Source organism: Nycticebus coucang, chromosome 2, assembly GCF_027406575.1.
Source record: "Nycticebus coucang isolate mNycCou1 chromosome 2, mNycCou1.pri, whole genome shotgun sequence".
NCBI lineage: Eukaryota > Metazoa > Chordata > Mammalia > Primates > Lorisidae > Nycticebus > Nycticebus coucang.
In genome coordinates, this window is record NC_069781.1 from 9,114,427 (window position 1) to 9,141,090 (window position 26,664).

Sequence of the window (26,664 nt, forward strand, 5' to 3'; positions counted from 1 at the left end):
TCCCTAGGCTCGCCCTGGTCCCGCCTGTTCTGGCTCAGTTGCACTTCTGCGCGGTAGCAAGCGGAAGTAATTTCGCGGGGGTTGCCGGGATCTCTTGAAGAGTTCCCGTATATCCCGCTCTCCCCCTCCCCCCCACGGGATGTCGGAAGAAACCCGACAGCAAAAATTGGCCTCGGCCAGGAAAAAGGTAAAACACGCCGGGTTGCGGCTCCCCGACCCAGTCCGAGGCCCCCCCTCCCACGGTAGGACTATGGCCACAGTCTGTGCCACTCCTGAGACACGTAGAGCTAGCCGCACCGCGCCGCTTGGCTTCTCTCACCAAAGTCTTTTCAGCCAGCCCCGCCCCCTCAGTAGCCCAACCCCTGCCCTCGCCAATTGCCCCTGGGTGACTTTGGACTGGTGACTCCGAGGGGTCCTCGTTCTGGATTCAGTCCTCGCCTCCCACTGCCCCACATTGCCCCTCCCTGAGCTTTGTGGGCTCCCGTCTTCAAGGACCTGGATCCCGGCCCTAGGCTCCCCTCCCCCAGCGCGGAGCCGACAGTCCCCCTCGGAGCTGTCATTACTGCCGAGAGCCTGGCCTTTGATCTTAAGACCCAGTACCTTGAGTGTTCATTCCATTTCTGGTTTCCCTGGTCGAGTCACAAATTTCTAACTGAAAGGGGACTAAGAACTATGGAATTTAAGACAGGTTTCAGGCTCCTTACTCCCTTAACTTAAAACATTGGCAGTGTGAAAGCCTACACTTTACCAGTAGAGCTGGAAACCTTGACAGTATCTCTGGGTTGCAGTGGGTTGAGTTTGCTTTTCTCCCAGGTTCCTACTCTCCAGAAAGACTATAAATTTTTTTACTGAGCTCTTTACCTCATATTCACTCAGTGCTCTCTGGAATGAGGTCTATTTCTCTTCTGTGGAACAGATCCTGGGAAACTGAACTTCACAGCTTTGAATCTTCCCCAAATTACCTTCTCAACCTGAGGTTCTCTGACTGCCACAGGATTACTGTGGGACAGCTTTCTAAAGATTCAGTTTTGCTTGATTCTCTTGAGAGAGAAAAAAACATGAATATGCTTAGGGATGACATTTGCATATATTTGTAAGATTACGATAGATCTTTCTCTGAAATGATGCTTGGCTTGTCCTTTTTCTGTTAGGTTCCCAGATTCACTAGGGATATGCTTTCACTACCCTCCTGCCATTAGGGTACATTGATTTACATTTTTAAGACTTACTGGTATGTAGCTCTCACAGGCATATAAAGAAGGGCCCCGCTGTCTGACTCTGAACCACACAGTGCACAGCTCCTGCTTACTAGATGCCTCCTTTGGTTTTGCCCCACCCTGCAGATTCATGGCAAAACCCCAGAGCTTAGAGTTGGAAGACTGAATTTAAATCGCATTATTGCCTTTTTTAAAAAAGCCATGTTAACAGTCTGTTTTAGTCACTAAGTGATTGTTATAATCGTTTGGTTGTTGGTGGCATTAAATCAGACATTGTACACAATATATTTTGTAAAAACAAAACAAAACAAAAAAGACCCCCCCACACAAAGTAGGATGTAATCATATGGGCTTATAATTCTCATGCATATTACTGCTTTTCCTTTCCACAGTTGCTAGAATTTCAGCGGAAGCACAATCTGCCATCTTCTTATACAAAGAAGAAGAAGAAAGTAAAAAATGATGGTAGCTCTGAGTCAGCTACTTCTGATGATTGCCACTCACCTGAAGATGTGAGTCATGGTTTGCCAGGCCCTTGGGGATAGGGGGCTTAGGAGAAGTAAGGAGAACTGGTTAAGATTGTGGAAAAAGTGTTGGGTACTGGGTAAGAGTTCTGTGTTTGAATCCTACCTTTCCCACTGCTAGGGATATGATTTAGGGCAAATTGGGGCTTCTCTTTTCACATGTGTAAAATAGGGGTAATATTGTTTTACTTATACTTACAGAATTTTTTTTTTGTTGACATTTTATATTCTCTTTTATATTGGATAAAATGTGTTGAAATATTATAACAATAAGACATACTTACAGAAATTTAAATGAGGTTTTTGGTTGCTGTTTTTATATTAATTCTCAGTACAGGCATGGTATAGCGTAAACATTCCATAAATGGTAGTTGCTATTTGATTTTTCTTATCCCCAGCCTCTCAGAAAAATCTCTTCTTCCCCTGGACCTCTCTGTATATTGATATTGTTGGATTAGATCAGTGTCTTTCAAACTTACTTTTTAGCTATAGACCCCTTTGTTCAAGCAAAACCCTATGGGGAAGGCTGGTTTCTAAAATGGAGGTGAGCTATGTTAACCAGTGTGATGAAAATTTGTCAAATGGTATATAAAACCAGTGTATGGTGGGAAAAAAATAAAAAATAAAATGGAGTGAGGGTCTAAAGAGATGGTTCTCAATCTGTTAGTTGCAACCCCTTTAATTGCATTAAAGGTTCATGGCATTAGGAAGGTTGAGAACCACTGGTCTAAAGTCCTACCAGACTTCCTTTGCATCTGGGCCTGAAAAAAGGACCCAAGGAGTGCATTAAGAGCTGCATCGAGTAGGTGACTCCTCTGTGAGACTGCATGGACTTTTCCATTTATTTGTTTCTGCCTCTGGCAAAGCAGCACTTGGCTCTTTGGAAGAATGGTGCAGGCCATGGTATTGGTCTCCTCTGCTCTTCTTCAGCATTTCACTTCCCTGAACCTACCTCTTCTTCCTGACTTTCTTGCCTCTCTCTCTTTCCTTTTTCACCTCCTATAGATTCAGGACATTCTGAAGGTGCTGGTGTCCGACCTTAACCATTCCAATGGGGTAGCGCTCCCCCCATTGGACAAGTGGAAGGTGAGGCAATGCCGAGACCCCTCTCTGGCTTGCTCTCTCTCAGCTGTGCATGTTCCTGAGGCTTCTCTGGTTTGGGGGATACTTTGCCTCTGGCCTATTTTATGTTGCTGTCATTAATCCCTTGTCTGCTTCTTCACCTGCTTGGCTGATTGGGTTTTTTTCCCCTTCCCCCATGTCATTTGTCGTTTTGTAAAGGTGGGACACACCTTAAAGATTAAAGGTAATTTGGAATCATTGTCAGAGCAGATGTGTGGGATTTGGGCTTTTGAATGGTACTAGTAGACTAGAGAGATTAAAAGAATTCAGCAAACCTTTAGGTTTGGCTCTCTGGGCACATCTCTGTTTCCCCAAAACCAGTAGCCCATGTAGAATTATGTGATTTTTTTTTTTTTTTTTTGCAGTGTTTGGCCAGGGCTGGGTTTGAACCCGCCACCTCCGGCATATGGGGCTGGCGCCCTACCCCTTTGAGCCACAGGAGCCACCCAAATTATGTGATTTTTTAAATTCATTTTGGTTTGAGAATAGGGAACATAAAGTTAAGAAAAAGTGAGTTCATGTGATAGTTGTAAGAATTAAAGTTATTTTTTCAGAGGAACTAACTGTAAATGATACGACGTTAACCAGACAGATGAATGACTAGGACATTCTACCCCTAATCTCTTTTAAAAATCAAATGGACACTTAGCCATATTCACTGAGCTCTTGATAACAAAGGCACTTTGCTAACCAGTGGAGAAAATGGACAAGCACATGGAGGGAGGCAGAATCCTTGGAAAGAAGCAAGGGAGAACATAGGAACATTTCAAATGCTGAACTGTAGGAGGAGGTTGGTTTCGAATGGACTTGAGGCTGGAGGACATGACATTTGAGGCCAGTTTGAGGATTAAAGGTGGGTAACATTAATCCATATAGAAAGTAGGGAAGGCAGAGGGAGTGGTGAGGTTATAGCTAGCACCTTTCAGGGACCTAGGGAACTGGTGGGAGGGGCAGGGCATCAGGGTACATCAGGGTACACTAGGAGACCACCTCCTCCATGTGTGATGTTGGTGCTTCCTCCATGCCTAGCTTGCCCTGGGCCCTCTGCCAAGCCAGAGGAGCAGGGCTTGAAATAGAACCAGTTCCTATGGGAGGTGGGCATGGGAGAGACAGCCTGGGCATGGTAGAAGGTCTTTTAGTTTAGTTATCACAGCTGCTTACCCCGTGAGTCAGGTCTGTCTAGGTGCTGTGACTCACCTTGCTGGCTCAGAGGAGACACTTGAGTGTCATGGAGGAGGGAGCCCAAGACTGGAGTCCTGGGACCATGTACACGTATGTGGCTTTTGCTCTGCCAATGGTATCAACAGTTAGGGAATAGAGGACTTCCATTTCCTTATCAGAAAATCATTAGTCTGTTCTAATGCTTTAATATCCTGTGCGGCCCAAGTCCCTCTTGTCTGGAAATGAAGGACCATATTCCTATATTCCTTTCTTACTGGTTGTTTTATTTATTTATTTATTTATTTATTTATTTTTTGCAGTTTTTGGCCGGGGCTGGGTTTGAACCTACCACCTCTGGCATATGGGGCCAGTGCCCTACTCCTTTGAGTCAAAGGTGCCGCTCTTATTTTTCTTTTTTTAAAGACAGAGTCTCATTCTGTTGCCTAGGCTAGAGTGCTGTGATGTCAGCCTAGCTCACAGCAACTTCAAATCCTGGATTTAATCCTCCTGCCTAATCTTCCCAAGTAGCTAGAACTATAAGTGCCTGCCACATTACTTGGCTAATTTTTCAATTTTTTTTTTTGAGACAGGCTCAACCTATCACCCTGGATAGAGTGCTGTGGCTTCATAGCTCACAGCAACCTCTAACTCTTAGGCTCCTCTTGCCTCAGTTTTTCTATTTTTAGTGGAGACAGAGTCTCGCTTTTGCTCAGGCTGGTCTTGAACTCGTGAGCTCAAGCTATCCACCCGCCTCGGCCTCCCAGAGTGCTATGATTACAGGCGTGAGCCACCATACCCAGCCTTAATTTTTCAATTCTTTTTTTTTTTGAGACAGAGCCTCAAGCTGTTGTCCTGGGTAGAGTGCTGTGGCATCACAGCTCTACAGCAACCTCCAACTTCTGGGCTCAAGCGATTCTCCTGCCTCTGCCTCCCAAGTAGCTGGGACTACAGGCGCCTGCCACAACGCCCCAGCTATTTTTTGGTTGCAGCCATCATTGTTTGGTGGGCCTGGGCTGGATTCGAACCTGCCAGCTCAGGTGTATGTGGCTAGTGCCTTAGCTGCTTGAGCCAGAGGCGCCGAGCCTTAATTTTTCAATTTTAGCATGCCCGGGCCAGGTTCAAACCCACCAGCCCCAGTGCATGTGGCTAGTCACGGAGCTACGGTGCTGAACCTAATTTTTCTTTTTTTTTTTTTTTTTTTGTAGAGATAGTCTCACTTTATGGCCCTCGATAGAGTGCCGTGGCCTCACACAGCTCATAGCAACTTCCAACTCCTGGGCTTAAGCGATTCTCTTGCCTCAGCCTCCTGAGTAGCTGGGGCGCCTGCCACAACGCCCGGCTATTTTTTTTTTTTTTTTGGTTGCAGTTCAGCCGGGGCTGGGTTTGAACCCGCCACCCTCGGTATATAGGTATATGGGGCCGGCGCCTTACTGACTGAGCCACAGGCGCTGCCCGTGACCGGGCCTTTTCTTGCTGTTTTTTTTTTTTTTTTTGCAGTTTTTGGCTGGGGCTAGGTTTGAACCGGCCACCTCTGGCATATGGGCCGGCACCCTACTCCTTGAGCCACAGGTGCCACCCTTCTTACTGTTTTTTAACCTTTTAGGTTGATAACTACTTCTCACATAATTTTCCTACTCCAGGAGTACAGGCCTATGATTGCAGTATCCTGAGTAAAGCTGGTAACATTTCCAGAAATGGGGAATAATGGAAAGAGAAAAAAATGTTTAATGGGATGAGACATTTTGAGCAGAGCAGGATTTTGTTTTAAACTCCAGTCTTGGGCAGTGCCTGTAGCTCAGTGGGTAGGGCACCAGCCACATACACCAAGGCTGGCAGGTTCGAATCCAGCCCTGGCCAGTTAAAACAACAATGGCAACAACAACAACAAAAAATAGCCCGGTGTTGTGGTGGGTGCCTGTAGTCCCAGCTACTTGGGAGGCTGAGGCAAGACAATCGCTTAAGCCCAAAAGTTTGAGGTTGCCGTGAGCTGTGATGCCACAGCACTCTACCCAGGATGACAGCTTGAGTCTCTGTCTCAAAAAAACAAAAAAACCCTCCAGTCTTAGCTGCAAGGTTTAAAATTATGAATTAACTTGGTTGCTCACAAAATAGTAATGCAGTATTTCTTAAAAAGTTCCCAGGAGGCGGCGCCTGTGGCTCAGCGGGTAGGGCGCCGGCCCCGTATGCCGAGGGTGGCGGGTTCAAAGCCAGCCCTGGCCAAACTGCAACAAAACAATAGCTGGGCGTTGTGGCGGGCGCCTGTAGTCCCAGCTACTTGGGAGGCTGAGTCAAGAGAATCGCCTAAACCCAAGGATTTGGAGGTTGCTGTGAGCTGTGTGACGCCACGGCACTCTACCGAGGGCGATAAGGTGAGACTCTGTCTCTACAAAAAAAAAAAAAAAAAAGTTCTCAGGAAAATAATTCCTGGCTGGGCCTGGTGGCTCATGCCTGTAATCCCAGCACTTGGGAGGCTGAGGTGGGTGGATTGCCTGAGCTCACAGGTTTGAGACCAGCCTGAGCCAGAGTGAGACCCTGTCTCTAAAAAATAGCTGGGCATGGTGGTGGGCGCCTGTAGTCCCAGCTACTTGGGAGACTGAGGCAAGAGGATCACTTGAACCCAAGAGTTTGAGGTTTCTGTGAGCAAAGACACCACGGCACTCTACTAAGGATGACCAAGTGAGACTCTGTCTCCAAAAAAAAAAAGAAAAGAAAAATAATCCCCCCCCCCCTTCCCAAGTATTCCTGTGTCTAATCCTAGAGATCAATGGGAACCCAAGATGCCAGGAGGGACCCAGAGCCTGCAGGATCCATGGCTAGGAGTGTCAGCCTCCCCTAAAGTCTCATGCCTGGCCAGCTGCTGATTCCCTTGCTCTTACCTATTAGAATGAGTTGTAGACATTGTCAAGGCAACACTAGGTTCTGGGGCCATGGTCACAGTATGCTTGCTGAGATGCAAAGACAGCTTGGCTCATCCCCAGTTCCCCCAGTCTCCGCAGCACTTGCTCTGAGGAGTGAAGTAGATGTGGTTTTCAGAGGTCAAGGCAGAAGGGTTCAGAGAATAGGCAGCCCTTTCCCGGGAGAAAAGGGCCACCACTTCCTTCCCAGACCTGGTTTCCCTGACCAGGCCTTGCCTCCCTTGCACTTGGGAGCTATCAAGCTCCAGCTGTTCAGCCATCTTTTCCATTCTCTGCCCATCTGGTCTTTTATACAGAGAGTTGGACTAAAAATTAGGCCTGAGAAAGGATGGATGGGGCTCTAGTCAAGCAGGTGAGTCCAGTGGGGATGAGGTTGACTCCAAGTCCTAAATGGTATGCCCTAAGTGCTATTCCAGGAAAGAGCCTCATGACCTTCAGGTTGCCGAGGGTCATAGGGCAAACATCTTACCACTGGTTTATTATGTGGTCTCTTGGGCAGGTAGGTATTTCTGGAGCTAAGAGGTTGAGGTAGGAGTTTATTCTCATTTTACCTCCAGAGGGCAGGGAGAGGCTTCTATTTGGGCAAGTTTTTTTTTTTCCTGAAAGTCTTGAATCAGAAATATAGCCCATGGTTGGGGGAGAGGAGGAGGAAGGGAAGACAGGAGAACAAGGGAAGGGAGAGGCAGCCAGCTACCCTGACCACACTCACCACCCTCCTGCCCAACGGGCCCAGGTGAGGGTCATACTGCAGCACAAACCGGCTTCCTGGAAGCACGGTGCCTCTCATTCCCCTGACTTTGTCACATCTTCCTCTTGCCTGTGGTGGCTGCTGCAGGTAGAGCCTGGTGCTTTCTTCTGCTGAGCTCCAGGGAGAACAAGATCCTCATGTGTTAGTGGAGGAGGTTGTACAGCCCCTGCTTTGTGCTTTAACTGCCAGAAATGCTGCCGAGTGGCCCAAGGCTTGGTCAGGTTGTGTCCACACCTCCCAGGGGCTCCCAGCATGCGTGACTGTCACTCTTGACTGCAGCATCACCTGTCCTACCTGCTCTGTATCCCTGTGTCCACAGCAGCAAGGTGCTTTCTGTCCTGCATGGTTCCCTAACCCCCATTCTATTCTGTGACAGGCTCCCAAAGACTGTGATGCCCCTGTACCACCGTCTGCTGATGACACTGTGTCACCTGGCAGTGTCCCTTCCCTTGATGTGCCACCATCTCCTGATGACACCGTGTCACCTTATGGTGTTCCTTTCCCTGATGCACCACTGTCTGCTGATGACACTGTGTCACTTGACGCTGTCCCTTCCTCTAATACACCACCATCTGCTGAAGACACCTTGCCACCTGACGGTATCCCTTCCTCCGATGCGCCACCATATGGTGATACCATGTCACCTAGCGTCCCTTCCACTGATGCTGGTTGCACTAGCATGGAGTCACCTGAGGTTTGTGCCTCATCCCTCTTTACCCTTGCCTGCCTATGTACTCGCCCCACTCTCTTTCCCTAAGGACTGGACCCACCGTGGAATCTCTTTTTTTTTATTTTATTTTTTGAGACAGAGTCTCATTATGTCGCCCTCAGTAGAGTACTGTGGCATCACAGTTCATAGCAACCTTTCAAACTCTTGGGCTTAAGTGATTCTCTTGCCTCAGCCTCCGAAGTAGCTGGGACTACAGGCGCCCACCACAATGCCCAGCTATTTTTTGGTTGTAGTTGTCATTGTTGTTTGGTAGGCCCAAGCTGTATTTGAACCTGCCAGCTCTAGTATATGTGGCTGGTGCCCTAGCCGCTGAGCCACGGGCACCAAGCCAATGGATTCTCTTCTTTCACAGGGAACTTGGTTCTAGAGCCAGGCATCTTCTCTAGGGACTGGGATAAGGGAAGCTAAGACTAGGCTTTGTCTCAGGGTTTGGGGAGATAAAGATTGTTGGGATGAGCTTGGCTCACCCCACCCTGTGTGATTCTTACTGGAAATTGAATGACACTCATAATGTTTCTTCCCAAACAGAACCTTGATGCTGATGAAATCTCTCATCTTATGGATGAAATCGAGTGAGTGTCTTCTATCAGGGCAGTAGTCTCTAGATGAGGGAGTCAGGGCAGGCCACTACCCGGGACCCTCTTTCCCATTGAGCCACCTGCACCTCTGATCCCTGTGTCTCCATCCCTAGGACTTTCTCATCGACTGAGAGCCTGCGACAGCTTTCTCAACATATCAATAGTCTTGTGTCTGAGGTACCCCAGAAATTAGGGCCCAGGAGGGGGGAAGAAGGGGGAAGGAAGGTATGACAGAAGGAAACGGAGGCAGGGCTTCATAAGAGAGAGAGAGAAAAGATCCTGAGACCAGCCAACTTGCTGGGTAACATTGGGCAAGTCACTTCTTCTCTGAGCCTTCTCCATTGGAGCTGTGCCGATGAAGGAGTTGGACCACAAGACATCATTTATCCTGCTATGGAAGCCCAGAGCTGCTCAGGAGGGGAGGGATGATGGAGAGATAAGAATGCTGAGAAGTTGGTACGAAGGGATTATGAGAGGAGGGGTCCAAGTTAACCAGAAAAGAAAATATTGCCAGTTGATTGGGAAGGAAGGAAGCCTGAGGGCTTAGCGGTGAGGAGACAGCATCTCTGAGTAGACCCTCGTCTTCTTTTAGTCTACATCCTATGTCAATGGAACAGGCCTTTCATCATCCATTAACCTGAAGGATTTGGAGGTAAGTGGCCCTGAACTGTGGCCCAGTGACCCTGCAGGCCAGCCCCCTGGCCTCCCACAGTGAGGGCTGAGTGCCCCTCTGGCAGTTGAGACAGCCCATAGATCCCTAACCCTAATGATTACTCTCTCTACCTCTCCCTGCAACCTTCCTCCAACTGCTCTCTGCATGCGCCTCAGAGCCGGTACCACGAGCTAGCGGTAGCCCTGGACTCCAGCTATCTAACAAACAAACAACTCAGTAGCAAAGTAGAGGAATTGGTAAGAGTCCAGTGGGGTCCCCTGATGCCATGCTGCCCATCCAGGGCTCCACTTTTCCCTTGGGGCTGTGAAGAAAGAAGCTGGGGTCCCCTGGTGCCAAGGGAGAATGGGTGCTGGGGGGGCCCTGAGCACAGAGCATGCGGCATGGCTCTTTGCCTAGTCTTCTCCAGATGCCCCTGCTTGAGTCCTTACAACACAAGCCCTAGGGTTGTTACCTCTTAGGGAAGCACTAGCTTAATTTGTCAGAGGCCCTCTGTTGCTCTGTCTTTGATTTTAGATCAGTCACCTCTCCTCCTGGGCTTGAGTTTCCTGAGGAGGTAAAATTAGAGGGTAGCAAAGGTCTCTTTTAGCTCTGAAAATCAAAGATTTCCAGGCCCACTAGAGTGTAAACGACAGGGTAAAGGGATCTATCTGTCCTTTTCATTCCTGTATCCCCGTGATTAAGAGTAGTAGCTGGCGGACGGCGCCTGTGGCTCGGTGGGTAGGGCGTCAGCCCCATATACTGAGGGTGGCGGGTTCAAACCTGGCCGTGGCCAAATGGCAACAACAACAAAAAAAATAGCCAGGCTTTGTGGCAGGCGCCTGTAGTCCTAGCTACTTACAGGCTGAGGCAAGAGAATCACCTAAAAACCCAGGAGTTGGAGGTTGCTGTGAGCAGTGTGACGCCACAGCACTCTACCGAGGTTGATAAAGCAAGACTCAGTTTCTACAAAAAAAAAAAAAGTAGTAGGTGGCCTGTAGTCTGTGCTCAGTAAATATGTGGTATGTGTTGAGTGAATGTACCCTCCTAAATCACAAGCTGGCAGAAGGGTAGTCTTTCTTTTCTCAAACTCCATTTCTAGAATGAGAGGGAAAGAAATGTCCCTAGAGGACAGGAGGGGGATACCATCAAGCAGGGGTCCTTATACTGTGGCCCATGGGCCACATGAGGCAGTGTGATTGTATTTGTTCCTGTTTTGTTTTTTTACTTCAAAATAAGATATGTGCAGTGTGCATAGGAATTTGTTCATAGTTTCTTTTTTAACTATAGTCCGGCCCTCCAACGATCTGAGGGACAGTGAACTGGCCCCCTGTTTAAAAAGTTTGAGGACCCCTGACTAGTGGTTTATATTACCATCCAGATCCAGGCTTGCAGTTTTATAGCTATGAGCAAAGACCACCAAAGACAGAAATTCTCTGACCTTGGGAGTTTGAGGAAAGTTTTGTCATTTCATGTCACCAGAGGGTTAGGAACTTTGCCTTCATAATCCCTTCCTGGCCCCTGCTTACCTCTTCTTTGTGTGGGGAATAGAGTCAAGGGGGACAACCTGAGTCACGTGCCTTTGATTCTCTCTACAGCAAGAGAAGAACCAAGAACTTACGGATCAGCTAGAAAAAGTAATGTGGTTTCTTTGTTTGCTTATGATGTAGCTGATGGATTTGGGGGAGGACTCCCGGCCCAGACTCACACCCTGGGTCCAACCCCCATTCCCCTGCACGGTCCCTGACAGTCTGCTCTCATGGGCGGGTCTGCCTTGGGGCATTGGTGGTATACTGGGGGTATATCCTCAGCTATTCCATCTCTATCTTTTTCCTCTAGGAGAGAAAAGAATATCAGCAAAAGTTTATGAAAGAACAGGGGGCCCTGCGGGAACAACTGCAGGTGAGTGCACTGGATAGTACCCACTCCTGTTGTTTAGAGAATGTTTCTTTCCCACTCTTTGAGCACTTGTTTGGCTTTTCTCTCAAAGGTTCACATTCAGACCATAGGGATCCTGGTGTCTGAGAAGTCAGATCTTCATTCAGCACTGGTGCATACTCAGCAGGCAGTCAGGCAGAAAGAAGGTGGGAATCTGGGGACCCTTCACCCTTTAACCTGGCGCCTTGGCAGGCCTTCATGAGAGACCTTAGGGCTCCATCTTGACTTCTTTCATTCTAGGAGAGTCTGAGGATCTTGCCAATCGCCTACAGTCTTCCCGGCAGCGTGTAGGAGAGCTGGAGAGGACTCTGTCTGCTGTTTCCACCAAGCAGAAGCAGATGGAAAAGGTGAGCCCAATTTCCCAAGTGGGGGTTAGCCTGAAGATCCTGGAGTGTCCCACTGCCAGAGTGCAGCATGGGCCATTTCTTGCTGCTTTTGATGTGATTGTCGGAAGCGGCCTGGGGTGTGCAGTAATGTGCGCCTGTAGTCCCAGCTACTGGAAGGCTGAGGTGGGAAGACCACTTGAGGTCAGGAGCTTGAGGCTAGCCTAGGGAACATAGTGAGATGTCATCTCTAAAATAATAAAGGGTGGCCGGGTGTGGGGGCTCACATCTGTAATCCTAGCACTGTTAAGCTCAGGAGTTCAAGACCAGCCTGAGCAAGAGCAAGACCCCATCTCTACTAGAAATAGAAAAACTAGCCACGCATTGTAGTGGGTGCCTATAGTCCCAGCTACTTGGGAGGCTGAGGCAAGAGGATCACTTGAGCCCAGGAGTTTGAGATTGCTGTGAGTTAAGAGGCCATAGCACTCTAGCCTGACTGACAGAGTGAGACTCTGTCTCGGGGAAAACAAACAAACAAACATAAAGAGGGGATGATTGGGAAGTAGTTGCTTGAGGATGAGTCAGCTACCATGTGTGAGATAGAGAGTGCTGTAGGGAGAACACCAGATGCAGAGCTGCATGCTGAGTTCCTGCCCTGCCTTGCCCTTGACTGCAGGTGGCCTTGACCAAGTGCTAGGAGAGGGTATACTGTACTTGGGCTATGAAGGTGCAGAAGAATATCTTTAGTATGTTACTTTTTTTTTTTTTTTTTGTAGAGACAGAGTCTCACTTTATGGCCCTCGGTAGAGTGCCGTGGCCTCACACAGCTCACAGCAACCTCCAACTCCTGGGCTTAAGCGATTCTCTTGCCTCAGCCTCCCGAGTAGCTGGGACTACAGGCGCCTGCCACAACGCCCGGCTATTTTTTTGGTTGCAGTTTGGCCGGGGCCGGGTTTGAACCTGCCACCCTCGGTATATGGGGCCGGCGCCTTACTGACTGAGCCACAGGTGCCACCCTAGTATGTTAACAGTTTATAGGTAGAGAGGGAATGTGCTTGTGTGTACTATTTATAACATTTAGGATTCATAAAATAATTGAGAGAGGAACAGGGTGGCTGGAGACATTTCATTTCTGTACTTTCTAAGTTTTGGACTGTGTGAATATACTATCAAAATCAAACAAAAGATTAATTTCCCTCTTCATATCTGCATACCCCCACCCCCAGGGAAAAAGTGGGCTTAGAGAATTAGATAGACCTGGGTAAAACCCCTCTCTAAGTGACCTCAGGTGAGCATTAACCTCTAATACTCTGTTTTTCTCTTACAAAATGGAATATAGTAGCACATTGAAAGCATCACACAGCATAGTCAAGTGGATTTTTCTTTTTTTTTTTATGAGATAGAGTTTTCTTTTGTCACCTTCGGTAGAGTGCCATGGTGTCATAGCTCACAGCAACCTCAAACTCTTGGGTACAGGTTATTCTCTTGCCTTGGCTTCCCAAGTAGCTGGGACTACAGGCACCCGACACAATGCCCAGCTATTTTTATAGATGGGGTCTTGCTCTTGCTCAGATTGGTCTTGAACTCCTAAGCTCAGGCAATTCACCTGCCTTGGCCTCCAAGAGTGCTAAGATTATAGGCATGAGCTACCGTGCCTGGCCTGGGATTTGTTCTTGAAACTTAAGACTATTTCAACATATGAAACTTAGTTAATGTGATATATTAACAAAAAATATTTAAAAAATCACAGGATCATTGCAAAGGATGCAGAAAAAATGTTTTATAAAATTCAATACCTTTTCATGATAAAAACTTTCAACAGGCTCAGCGCCTGTGGATCAAGTGGCTAGGGCGCCAGCTACTACACCTGAGCTTGTGGGTTCAATCCAGCCCGGTCCCGCCAAACAACAATGACAGCTGCAACCAGAAAATAGCCGGGCGTTAATGGCGGGTGCCTGTAGTCCCAGCTACTTGGGAGGCGGAGGCAGGGGAATCGCTTGAGCCCAGGAGTTGGAGGTTGCTGTGAGCTATGATGCCACAGCACTCTACCCAGGGTGACAGCTTGAGGCTCTGTCTCAAAAAACAACAACAACAAAACTTTCAACAAACTAGAAATTAAAATAAAATATCTTGATATAATAAGTCTTTTTTTTTTTTGGCCGGGGCTGGGTTTGAACCCGCCACCTCTGGCATATGGGACCGGCGCCCTACTCCTCAAGCCACAGGCGCCGCCTGATAAGTCTTTTTTTTATTATTAAATCATAGCTGTGTACATTAATGCGATCATGGGGCACCATACACTGGTTTTATAGACCGTTTGACACATTTTCTTTTTTTTTTTCTTTTTGGTTTTTGGCCGGGACTAGGTTTGAACCCACCACCTCCGGCATATGGGACCAGTGCCCTACTCCTTGAGCCACAGGCACCGCTGCTGTTTGACACATTTTCATCACACTGGTTAACATAGCCTTCCTGGCATTTTTTTTTTTTTGTGGTATTTGGCCGGGACTGGAATTGAACCCACCACCTCCGGCGCCCTACTCCTTGAGCCACAGGCGCCGCCCCCTTCCTGGCATTTTCTTAGTTACTGTGTTAAGACATTTACATTCTGGGCGGTGCCTGTGGCTCAAAGGAGTAGGGCGCTGGCCCCATATGCCAGAAGTGGTGGGTTCAAACCCAGCCCTGGCCAAAAAAAAAAAAGACATTTACATTCTACATTTACTAAGTTTCACATATACCATTGTAAGATGTACCATAAAAGTCATTTTAAAAAGCCCCCCAGAGAACCCCATATGGTGATAATAGTAACTGTCGGCTAGTCCGAAGGTAGTGAGTTATCTCACTTGGTTGTTCACAGTTACAGATTGAACTCCTTGTTCTGCTCTTTCCCCCTTCTCACTACTGCATTTGACTAATCTTAAAAAAAAATAATAATAATAGTAACTGTCTCTCATGGTGGTTGTGAGGATGAATGAGGTTGTCAGCTTGGTGTTTGGGGGTGCACCAGGGTTTGAACATTGGTGATAATACTGGTGATAGCAACAGAAATATTATCTGTTATCGGCTCTGCGCCTGTAGCTCAAGCGGCTAAGGCACCAGCCACATACACCAGAGCTGGCGGGTTCGAATCCAGCCCAGGCCTGCCAAACGACAATGACAACTACAACCAAAACAAAAAAAATAGCCAGGCGTTGTGGTGGGTGCCTGTAATCCCAGCTACTTGGGAGGTTGAGGCAAGAGAATTGCTTAAGCCCAAGAGTTGGAGATTGCTGTGAGCTGTGACACCACGACATTCTACCCAGGGCAACAGCTTGAGACTCTGTCTCAAAAAAAAAAAAAGAAAGAAAGAAATATTATCTGATACCTTTGGGCCTCTGTTAGCCAGCCATAAACTTGATCTCTTTCCCTTGTCTTTCACTCTTATTTAGTCTGTTAAAATCAAGTGGAATCACTGGCTTAGAAATGCCTGGAAAATATGTCAAGTTTATTAGCCTGTGTCTTGGTGGGTATCTGTGCACCTGTAGTCCCAGCTACTTAGGAGCCTGAGGGAGGAGGATTATTTAAGCCCAGGAGTTGCTGTGAGCTAGGCTGACACCAGGGCACTCCAGTCTAGGCAATAGAGTGAGACTCTGTCTCAAAAAAAAAGAAGAGTCAAGTGTCACTCAGGGCTAGGAGGTGTTACTGTAGCTTTTGTTATTACTGTGCCAGCTACATCTTCTGCCTGCCAAGTTCTGGTTCAACCTTTCCGTATTTGCAGATCAACAAGGAATTAACCAAAGAGAGAGATGCCCTCAAGCTGGAGTTGTGCAAGAATAAGTAGGAGGGGGGAAGGTGGGTGGGTGGTCTGGGGGCCCATAATGTAGGTGGTGTTGTGGGAGGTGGGAAGGATACAGGTGAGCATAGTAGATGGTCGTACAAGTTTGGACATGGGCAGAACCACGCTCTAGTCCCAGCTGTGCCACTGGTTCATGATACAGCCTCAGGTCCTCCCTGTAGACTGCCATTTGTGGTTCTTAATTCCTGGGGTCCCTTCCAGTGTAACAGTTCTTTGTATGGCAAGGAGTGTGGGTTGATCAGTGAAGTGATTTTTTTTTTCTGTTCTTTGTTCATTACTTTCTTCTGTGCCTCTGCCACAGCATAAACAATGAGGACCTGAAGCAGGTGAAGTCAGAACAGCAAGAGAAGCTTCGCTTCCTGGAGTCTGAGAAGGTGGTCCTGCAGCAGCAGTTTGAGGAACTACAAAAGAAACTGGACTTGTCTGAGCTCCTGCTGCTGCAGGTCAGAGGCTGCAGCCCTGGGGAGTGGTCCAGGCCCCATCCAGCTGGGGCCACATTCTAGGCATCATGTCAGGGTGAGGAGGTGGTGTCTAGTCAGGAGTTAAAAAATTTGGATCTTTGTTGTGGCCTTGCTATAGAATCCTCCAGAAATTGCCTCAAACCCACAAGTTGGGGTCCAGTCTAGACCTATGGAATCAGAGTTTCAGGGGCTTTATTTACTTTAATTTATTTTTATTTTTTTTGAGATAGAGTCTCACTTTGTTACCCTTGGTAGAGTGCTGTGGCATCATAGCTCACAGCAACCACAAACTCTTGGGCTCAAGCAATACTCTTGCTTCAGCCTCCCTAATAGCTGGGACTACGGGTGCCCGCCACAGCGCCCAACTAAGAATCTCAGGGGCTTTAAAACAAAGGGGTTTTTTTTTGGGGGGGGGGAGTATCCTGATTGAAAACCATCATTTTATAGATTACATCATATGGCTAGTCCATGAATCTCTTAACTTCCTCCTGGAGCCTAAGCCAACATTTTGTTATTAAACAGTAGTAATACAAGGCAGAGATCTTTATTGACCCTGAGTTGTACGCTGAGGCCACTTCCAGCCCTCAGGGAAGCACTGTGTGGAATAGCTTGCGCTCCCCAGATCTGACCTCATTTTTAACCATCTAGTTCACTAGCCCATCTGAAGCCCTTAATAGCAACCAGCAATTACAACAGGCCTTGGAGGAGCGGGCAAAGCTGGAGAAACGTGTGGCTGAGGTGAGGCTTTGCAGAGGGAAGGGTGTGGAAGGATGGTGACTACAGGTGGCCTGGAACAAGTAACAAGTGACAGCCCCTCTTAATTTCTGAGTCCATTCTTGCAGCTTACTGAGCTGATGAAAGGACTACAGATGGACAGGGACCATTATTTAGAGACTCTGAAAGGAGATAATGCCATGTGGCAGGAGAAGATGCAGCAAATGTCAGAGAAGGTGAGACCTGACCCGGCAGCCCCCATCTGAGATCAGTCTCTTGATCTTCTTGGGAATCTGTAAAATGGGACTTGCATGGCTTGTTGGGGGAGCACAGGCAGAGGTGGGCATGTGTTTTGGGTTTATAGAGGTAGAGTAGAGAGGGAGATTTTGGTCTGTCCTTCTACCAGCCCGTCTCTCTGTGGTTCTTTCCCCTGTGCTCTGGGCAGATGCGAATATTGAAGGAGGAGAAGGAGCAGAGTCTGACTCAGGTGCAGGAGCTAGAGATCAGCTTGGCTGAACTGAGGAACCAGACAGGTAAGCTGGGGTTCAGGGGACCCGGGAGGAGGATTGTGTCAGAGCACTATAGGGTAGCTTGGAATGCCCTCAGTAGGTAGAAAAATAGCAGAGCTTTGGGGCAAAGGGAAAGAGGTCTGTGCTAGGAAGTAGCAAGTCTTGTGTCTCTCTTGAGATTCTGTGTCCACATTTGCAGAGGGAGAATGCCCATTGTAACCCATCCACAGTTGTCTTCAGCACAATAATGTAAAAACTCTATTTGAAAGTGGCTTGAAAGAGTGACCATCATAGGAATGTGAGGAATGCTTATCCAGGAAGCCAAGATTTGTGGTGAGGAGCTATAGACCATAAAGAGGGTATTTTGTGGCTCAGCACCCGTAGCACAGTGGTTACGGCACCAGCCACATACACCAAGGCTGGCGGGTTTGAACCCAGCTCAGGCATAACAACTGTAACCAAAAAATAGCCAGGCGTTGTGGCGCACGCCTGTAGTTCCAGCTACTTAGGAGGCTGAGACAAAAGAATCGCTTAAGCCCAAGGTTGCTGTGACCTGTGACAGCACGGCACTCTACCGAGAGCAACAGTGAGACTCTGTCTCAGGAAAAAAAAAAAAAAAAGAATCCAGAGGCCCTTAACCATACTCCTCTTCCTCAGCTGAAGCTCCATCCCCAATGCCCCCTGCTGGGCCCTCAGAGGTGGAACAGCGACTGCAAGCTGAAGCTGAGCATTTGCAAAAGCAGCTGGAAAGCCTGGCAGGACAGCTGCGTGACCAGGTGCAAGACAACGAGGGTTTGATTCGCCTGAACCTGGAGCAGGGGCAGCGGCTACGGGAGCTGGAGCAGGAAGCCGAAATCTGGGGTGACCAGGCGGAAGAGCGCAAGAAGATTCTGGAGACCATGCAGAATGACCGTGCCACCATCAGCATTGCCGTTTCCCAGAACCTTGAGCTCAAGAACCAGCTGGCGGAGCTACAGGATGGCTTCATCAAGCTGGTGTGTGGCCTCGCCTGACTAGCCTGCCCTCCTCACTGGCCCTCTGGGACTTTGATTTCCCACCTGTAAAACTGGGTGGGATAGAGCTCATGTGAAATGGTACTAGAGTCCCACTCGAGTGTGTGTGTGGGGAGTTTCCAACCTGTCTCCACCCATCCCTGCACCTTGGGAGGTGAGCATCAAGTTCTGGAGTCTCCAGCTGCTGATTACTTTTCTCTGTCCAGAGCAATGACAATATGGAAATTTCCAATGCACTACAGTCCGAGCAGCATGTGAAGAAGGAGCTGGCTAAGAAGCTGGGCCAACTACAGGAAGAGCTAGGAGAGATGAAAGAGACGGTAACCACTGCTCCATCTGAGAAGGGAGGGGCGGTGCCGGGCCAGGGCAGAGGCAGCTCTAGACTGAGAGGAGACCTCAGAGGCCTGTAGAACAGGTCTGTGACTGATCACTCCCTGGGTAGCCCGGTCTGGACATGATCATCCCAGCTAGAGGTACTGAGCACCCCTAATCCTAGGAAAAAACACAGTGGTATGAAGAGAGTGGCTCCTTGGATTTAGACTGGATTCTGGTCTTCGCTCCACTGGTTGTTTTCAAATACTTAACATCTGGCTGGCCACAGTGGCTTACCCCTGTCATTCCAGCACTTTGGGAGACTGAGGCAGGTGGATTGCTTGAAGCCAGGAATTTAAGAACAGCATGGGCAATGTAGCAAGACCTAATCTACAAAAATTTGAAAAATTAGCCAGGTGTGGTGGTCCATGCCTATAGTCCCAGCTACTCAGGAAGCTGAGGCAGGAGAGTCTGGAAGTAGGCCACCACCTCCACTCACGTCCAGGGTCTTCCTGCAGGTGGAACTGAAGAATGAAGAGGCGAAGAGTCTGCAGCAGGAGAGAGATCAGTATCTGATCTACCTGCATCAGTACATGGCCGCCTATCAGCAGCATGCGAACACCTATCAGCAGCTGATGTCAGAGAAGGAGTCACTGCACAGGGAGCTCCTACAGCAGACCCAGGCCATGGAGCAGCTGCAACAAGAGAAAGCTCAGGGTGCAGTGGCAGCCGAGGTGGCCCTCCACGAATTGCAGGAGACCCAGGTGAGGGATTTGCTAAGGGCTGGGCCCCCTGAGTGGGAGGACATGACAGCCTCTGTGCTTCTCATGCTCTTTTCTGGCCACTTAGGAGCGCCTAGAAGCCGCCAGACAGCAGAACCAGCAGCTGCAGGCCCAGCTGAGCCTAATGGCTGATCCTGGGAAGGGTAAGTGAGATTGTTCCATGACGAGGAGGGAGCCGTGGGCAAGGCAAGGACAGGGGACCTCTAGGACAGATAGCTGGTGGTTATAGCGGGTGGTGGGGCTAGCCCAGATCACACATGAGGAACATGGACCCACTCTACTTCTCTTGTTGGGTTGTCTGAGGACCCCTCTTGCTGTCCCCAATAGGAGATATGCTGGACAAGGGTGGACAGAAGGAGGGTCTGGTGAAAGAGGGAGCAGAGAAGGAGGCAGCAATGAAGACAGAGACACCTGAGAATGAAGGAGCAGAGGAGAAGGGAGTGGAGGAGGAAGAGGAAGCAACAGATGAGGAGGCCTGTAGGCCCATGCTGAGCATCTCGGAGGACCTAGATAGCAAAGAAGCCATGGTAAACACGACTTCCCAGCCCTTCTCTGTCCCACCATTCTTGCCCCCACTGTGGTCCTCCCAGAGACCCTCATGCTCTTGGTTTCTCTGCCCTCTAATTTCTCTTGACACCCACCTCTTCCTGTTCACCAGCTGGTCCCAGCCCAGAAGAAGCTGGAAGACACAGCCTCAGCCTGTGAAATTGGGGGTGACTTTGTGTCTGGGGAAATCCATCGGGCTCTACAGGTGGACATGGAGAAACTTGAGGTGAGGGAGTCTCTCCTGACGTGGGCCAAGAAGGGAAGGGGCAGGCAGGTTGCTGCCCAGACCTGATCCCATTATTTTGGCACCAGAACCACTTTATGAAGGTCATGCAGGAGAAGGCGGACCTGAAGGAACAGGTGGAGGGACTGGAACATCGCTGCATCCAGCTGTCTGGAGAGACAGACACCATCGGTGAGCATGGAGACAGTGGCCCATGCAGGGGGAGCTGCCAGTGATGCCCCTAATGGGCCAGAGGAGCCCATCAGGAGTCAGAGGGGTCAGAGGAGCCCCAGTGTCTGAAGCCTGTCCTTCTGCAGGTGAGTACGTCACATTGTACCAATGTCAGAGGCTAGCGCTGAAGAAGCGGCAGCAGGAGAATGAGGAGTATGTGAGCCGGATGGCGCAGGAAAAAGAGGAAATGAAGGTAAAGCCTGGGTATCTTTATGGGCAAGGGTGGGTGGGTGTGCGCATGTGCTGAACACCTCTCACTCCAGGTGAAATTACTGGAGCTGCAGGAGCTAGTGGTACAACTTGTGAGCCAGCGCAACGAGTGGCATGGCAAATTCCTGGCAGCTACCCAGAGCCCTGCTGAGGAGCCCACTTCAAAGCCCGCAGCCCCCCAGGAGCTTGGAGCTACCAACAAGCAGAGTGGTGAGTAGAGCCCTTGGGCAGGGTGGGGCAGGAGAAGGCTGCTGGTGACTCAGAGCCCTGCTCCTCTCTCCAAAAGATTTTTATGAGGTGAACCTCAGTGACAACATGGAGCCTGCACGAGGAGAGGCCAGGGAGGGGTCTCCACCTGAGGACCCCACTACTCAGCAGATCATGCAACTGTTGCGTGAAATCCAGAACCCGCAGGAACGCCCAGGCTTGGGCAGCAACACCTGCCTCCCCTTATTTTACCGTGCTGGTGAAAACAACACTTTGAAGATCCTGGTTGTCTAAAAATCTTATAGCGTCAGCAAGGCGTGGAGGAGTGGCGCTGCCACCATGCCATCTCTGTCACTCCCAGTCACCCCTTTCTCCTTAGATTAGCAAGATAAGACCCCTGTCTGATGTGGGAAGATAAGCCGATGCAGACCTTTTGTCATGTAGACCAGGACTAAATCTCAGTATTTTTTTTATTATTTTCAGGCGACCTTGCAATATTAAAAAAAATTTAGAGCCAGGCACGGTAGCTCATGCCTGTAATCCTAGCACTCTGGGAGGCCAAGGTGGTGGATTGCCTGAGCTCACAAGTTTGAGACCAGCCTGAGCAAGAGCAAGACCCCCATCTCTAAAACTAGCTGGGCATTGTGGTGAGCGCCTATAGTCGCAATTATTTGGGAGGTTGAGGTAAGAGGATAACTTGTAGCCAAGAGTTTGAGGTTGTGGGTGGCGCCTGTGGCTCAAAGGAATAGGGCCCATATGCCAGGTGTGGTGGGTTCAAACCCACCCCTGGCCAAAAACTGCAAAAAAAGAAAATAAAAATAATAAGAGTTTGAGGTTGATATGAGCTATGACACCACAGTACTCTACTGAGGGCGACAAAGTGAGACTGTTTGGAAAAAAAAAAAAATTTTTTTTTTTTTCGACTATTTTTCTTCTTAAGTGGGTAAGAGAAATTAAGGGATGTGGGGGGGAAAAAAGAGTAGAAATAAAAATTATTTTCCTTAGTTGGATTTAAAAATAAGAATAATAATAATTATTATTTTATTTATTTATTTATTTTTGAGACAAAAATCTCACTCTGTTGCCCACCGGGGAGAGTGCTGTGGCATCATCACAGCTCACAGCAACCTCAATCTCTTGGGCTCAGGTGATCTTATTACCTGCCTCAGCCTCCTCAATAGCTGGGATTACTGGCACTTGCCACAATGCTTGATTAGGTTTTCTATAAAAATAAATTGAGATTATTTTCCTTAGTTGGATTAAAAAATTAGATTTTTCCTTAGATTAAAAAAATTTTTTTTTAGAATTTTTTTTTCTCTTAGCCGGATGAAAAATACTTTTTGGATTATATTCCTGCTTAACTAGAGTAAAAAAAGATTTAGATTATTTTCCTTAGCAGGATAAAAAAAAAATTGTGTTACATCCCTGCTTAGATAGATTAAAAACTTTTTTAGATTATTTATGATCATAGCAGGATAAAAAACAAATTCATTTCCCATCATAACTGGATTTTAAAAATGAGGAGTGGGAGAAAAAAAGAAAAACCCAAAATTTGTTTCCTATCTTAGCCGGATTTAAAAATAAATTTTGATTATTTCCCTTCTTAACTGGATAAAATATTTTAAAAAAATATTTTAAAGGGAGAGAAAATAATATAAAAAAGTATATTTTCCTTCTTAGCTGGCTTTTTTATTTTTTTTTTGAGGCAGAGTTAGAGTGCCTTGGTGTCAGCCTAGCCCACAGCAACCTCAAACTCCTGGGTCAAGTGGTCCTCCTACCTCAGCCTCCTGAGCTGGGACTACAGGTGCCTGCCACAACACCCATTTCATTTTTTCTATTTTTAGTAGAGACAGGGTCTTGCTTTTGCTAAAGCTGGTCTCAAACTCCTGAGTTCAAGGGATCCTCCTGCCTTAGCCTCTGAGAGTACTAGGATTTCAGGCATGAGCCACTTGTCCTGGCCTCTTAGTTGATTTTAAAAATAAATTTACATTATTTCTTTTCTTAGTTGGATTTTTAAAATTGGATTATTTCCTTACATTTAAAAAAATTTAGATTATTTTCCTTCTTAGCTAGATAGGAAAAAATTTTTTTGATTATATTCCTGTTTAACCAGAGTAAAAAAAAGTTTATTTCTCTTAGGATAAAAAATAAATTTGGATTACATCCCTGTTGAGGTAGATTTAAAAAATTTTTTTAGATTATTTATCATCATAGCTAGATTAAAAATTTTTGGAGGCAGGAGGAAAAGAAATAGAACAAAAAACAAAAAATCTTATCTCCCCCAGCTGGATTAAAAACAATTCAGGGGTTTAAAAAAATAATAATAACTTAGGGGTGGTGAAGAAAAAAATTTTTTTTTTTTTGTAAAGAATCTCTCTTTATCGCCCTTGGTAGAGTGCTGTGGCATTGCACAGCTCACAACAACCTCCAAATCCTGGGCTTAGGCGATTCTCTTACCTCAGCCTCCTGAGTAGCTGGTACTACGGCGCTTGCCACAACGCCTGGCTATTTTTTTTTTTTTTTTTTTTGCAGTTTGACGGGGCCAGATTTGAACACACCACCCTCAGTATATGGGGCCAGCGCCCTACCCACAGAGCCACAGGTGCCGCCCAGAAATAAACTTTTTTTTGTTTTTTGTAGAAACAGAGTCTCACTTTATGGCCCTAGGTAGAGGGCCATGGCCTCACACAGCTCACAGCAACCTCCAGCTCCTGGGCCTAAGTGCTTCTCTTGCCTCAGCCTCCCGAGTAGCTGGGACTACAGGCTACCGCCACAACGCCCGGCCAGAAATAAACTTTTTTTTTTTTTTTTTATTTATTAAACTATTTTTTTTTTTTTTTTTTTGTAGAGATAGAGTCTCACTGTACCACCCTCGGGTAGAGTGCCGTGGCGTCACACGGCTCACAGCAACCTCTAACTCTTGGGCTTCCGCGATTCTCTCGCCTCAGCCTCCCGAGTAGCTGGGACTACAGGCGCCCGCCACAACGCCCAGCTATTTTTTTGTTGCAGTTTGGCTGGGGCTGGGTTTGAACCCGCCACCCTCGGCATATGGGGCCAGCGCCCTACTCACTGAGCCACAGGCGCCGCCCCAGAAATAAACTTTTTAAGAAAGAAAAAATATTTCCTTTCTCAGCTGGATTATAAAATGAGGAAATTTGGGTGGGGAGGAAGAAAAAATTTGAAAAACAAAACCAGGCTTGGTGCCTGTGGCTCAAGCTGCTAAGGCACCAGCCACATACACCTGAGCTGGCAGGTTCCAATCCAGCCTGGGCCCACCAAACAACAATGATGGCTGCAACCAAAAAGTAGCCGGGAGTTGTGGCGGGCGCCTGTAGTCCCAGCTACTTGGGAGGCAGAGGCAGGAGAATCACTTGAGCCCAGGAATTGGAGGTTGCTGTGAGCTGTGATGCTATGGCACTCTACCCAGCTCTACCCAGGGCAACAGCTTGAGGCTCTGTCTCAAAAAAAAAAAAAAAAAGAAAACCAAAACCAAATTTTGGGTTATTTCCATTTTTAGCTGGATTAAAAAAATTATTTTCCTTCTTAGCAGGATAAAAAAAATTGGATTATACACTTTCATAGTTGAATTTAAAAAATTAAATTATTTCTTTTAGCTAGATGAAATAAATTGGATTTTTTCTCTTATTAGCTGGAGAAAAAATGTTTTTAGATTATTTCCTTTCTCTGATGGACAATAAAAAAAATTTAGATTATTTCCCTTTTGGCTGAATGATCTAAAATTTTTTTATCTACCAATGAGGGAAAGTAATCCAAATTTATTTTATCTACCTATGAAGACAAATAATCTAAAACTTTTTTAACCAGTTAAGAAAGGAATTATATAGGATTATGAGCCAATCATTTTTTATCCTCTTAAAAAGAAAAATAAAGTTTTTAAAAATCTAGCTACGACTGGAAATAATCCAATTTTTTTCCTTCTTAACTGTGTAAAAAATTTAGGGGTGGGGGAGAAAAAATAGGAAGAAACCAAAAATGGTGGCTTGGCGCCTATAGTTCAGCAGCTAGGTCACCGGCCACATACACCAGGGCTTGTGGGTTCGAACCTGGCCTGGGCCTGCCAAACAACAATGGCAACTACAATAAAAAAATAGCCAGGCATTGTGGCGGGTGCCTATAGTCCAGCCACTTGAGAGGCTCAGGCAAAGAATCGCTTAAGCTCAAGAGTTTGAGGTTGCTGTGAACTGTGACACCATAGTACTCTATCGAGGGCAACATACTGAGACTCTGTCTCAAAAAAAAAAAAAAAAAAAAAAGGAAGGTAAAAGAAGAAAATAATTATGTCCTTTCTAGGTTGGATTTAAAAATAAATTTAGATTATTTTTCTTATTAGCTAAAAAAAAAAAAAATTTTTTTTCTTTCTATTCCTGCTAAACTGGATTTAAAAATTAGATTATTTCCCTTAGTAGGATAAGGAAAAAAATTACATTCCTTAGCTACATTAAAAAAATGTTTAGATTATTTCCCATCATAGCTGGCTAAAAAAAAAAATTAAGGGTGGGAGAGAAAAATTTATATAACAAAAATAGAAAAAAATACTTATTTCCCTTTTAAAAAATTGGAGGGTAAAAATATTTTGTTATAGAAAAATGAGGTAGCCTCATAATTTATTTTTTCTAAGAAGGCTATTTCTGGGAACAAGCAAGGGCTCCCAGATAGCCTCCTTGTCTCCTTTTCCTCCCTTAGCAATCTTTCCCTCAGGGGCATCTATCCTTTCTCAGAGGGACTTGGAGCAGGACAGCAGGGCACAGCCCTGTCCAGCTTTGCTCCACTGGGGCTGACATAGCCTGGCCAGGACACAGGCCTGTATATATTGTATCTATGTAATATTTTGTATATCGGGGGTAGGGCCACCCCTGTATCATACCGGAGCTTAGCGCTGGCAAATGGGCAGGAGAGCTAAAGCTAAGATGACTTTTTAAAAAAAAAAAATTATTTTTGGATTATTTCCAGGTGACCTTAGCTGGACTAAAAAAAAAAATTGGGTTATTTCTGTTCTTAGATGGATTGAAAAAAAAACTTTTTAAATTATTTTGCTGTAGAGAAATCAAAGCCAGAGGCTTATAAATTTATTTTCTTTTTTTTAAGGAAGCTGCCTCTGGGGACAAGAAAGGGCTCCTTGGTGCCTCCTACCCCAAAGCAGTCCTTCCCTCAGGGGCATCTGTCTTCTCTAAGAGGGATTTGGGGCAGGACAGTGGGGCAGCGCCCTGTCCAGCTTTGCTGGGCTGGGCCTAACTCAGCCTGGCCAGGACATAGGCCTGTATATATTGTATCTGTGTAATATTTTGTATATCTGGGGGCCGCTCCCTGTGTCATACTGGAGGTTGGAGCTGGCAGATGGGGAAGGGGTCTGGAACTATGATGACCTTTAAAAAAATGGGGAGGAGTTTCTAATAATTATTTGGGGCTGGGAAACTTATTTATTGATATCATAGTAGAGAGGAAGGCTACGGGGAGGTGGTTGTGGCAGCCTGGTGATGCGGCTCCTGTTTATCTCACTTCTTATTTCGGAATAAATGGATTTAGCCATATCGCTCTGTGTTCCTTTTTCTGTCACTGGGTCCTGGGGTCTGTGCCACTGAACAGGCAGCAGAGGGCAGGCTTCTGGTTGTTCAGAGCCCCAGAGTGGGGACTTTGGGGACCTTCCAGGCCAGTCACTGGGGCACTGCTTGGTGAAGCCTAGAAGATTCCAGGGGCA

The 26,664-nt window shown here is 47.0% G+C and overlaps 1 protein-coding gene across 4 annotated transcripts; it reads left to right on the plus strand.

The window, feature by feature from the left end:
- The first annotated feature begins 14 nt into the window (after positions 1-14).
- Positions 15-26,497, plus strand: GOLGA2 (golgin A2). Of its 4 annotated transcripts, XM_053560705.1 has the most exons (27): positions 15-187; positions 1,610-1,729; positions 2,747-2,827; positions 8,064-8,381; positions 8,946-8,989; positions 9,109-9,172; positions 9,588-9,647; positions 9,824-9,904; positions 11,243-11,281; positions 11,484-11,546; positions 11,635-11,728; positions 11,823-11,929; positions 15,663-15,721; positions 16,042-16,183; positions 16,850-16,939; positions 17,044-17,151; positions 17,361-17,448; positions 18,082-18,419; positions 18,644-18,757; positions 19,268-19,513; positions 19,599-19,674; positions 19,859-20,058; positions 20,190-20,303; positions 20,390-20,492; positions 20,618-20,724; positions 20,795-20,951; positions 21,028-26,497. In XM_053560705.1, the coding sequence occupies exons 1-27, from the start codon at positions 140-142 to the stop codon at positions 21,240-21,242; spliced, it is 3,276 nt and encodes a 1,091-aa protein (XP_053416680.1). In that variant the 5' UTR covers positions 15-139; the 3' UTR covers positions 21,243-26,497. The 4 variants fall into 4 exon arrangements, with proteins under 4 accessions (XP_053416680.1, XP_053416709.1, XP_053416690.1 ...); XM_053560715.1 differs by lacking the exon at positions 9,824-9,904 and having other exon boundaries at positions 25-187; XM_053560725.1 differs by lacking the exon at positions 2,747-2,827 and having other exon boundaries at positions 25-187.
- The last annotated feature ends 167 nt before the right edge of the window (positions 26,498-26,664 follow it).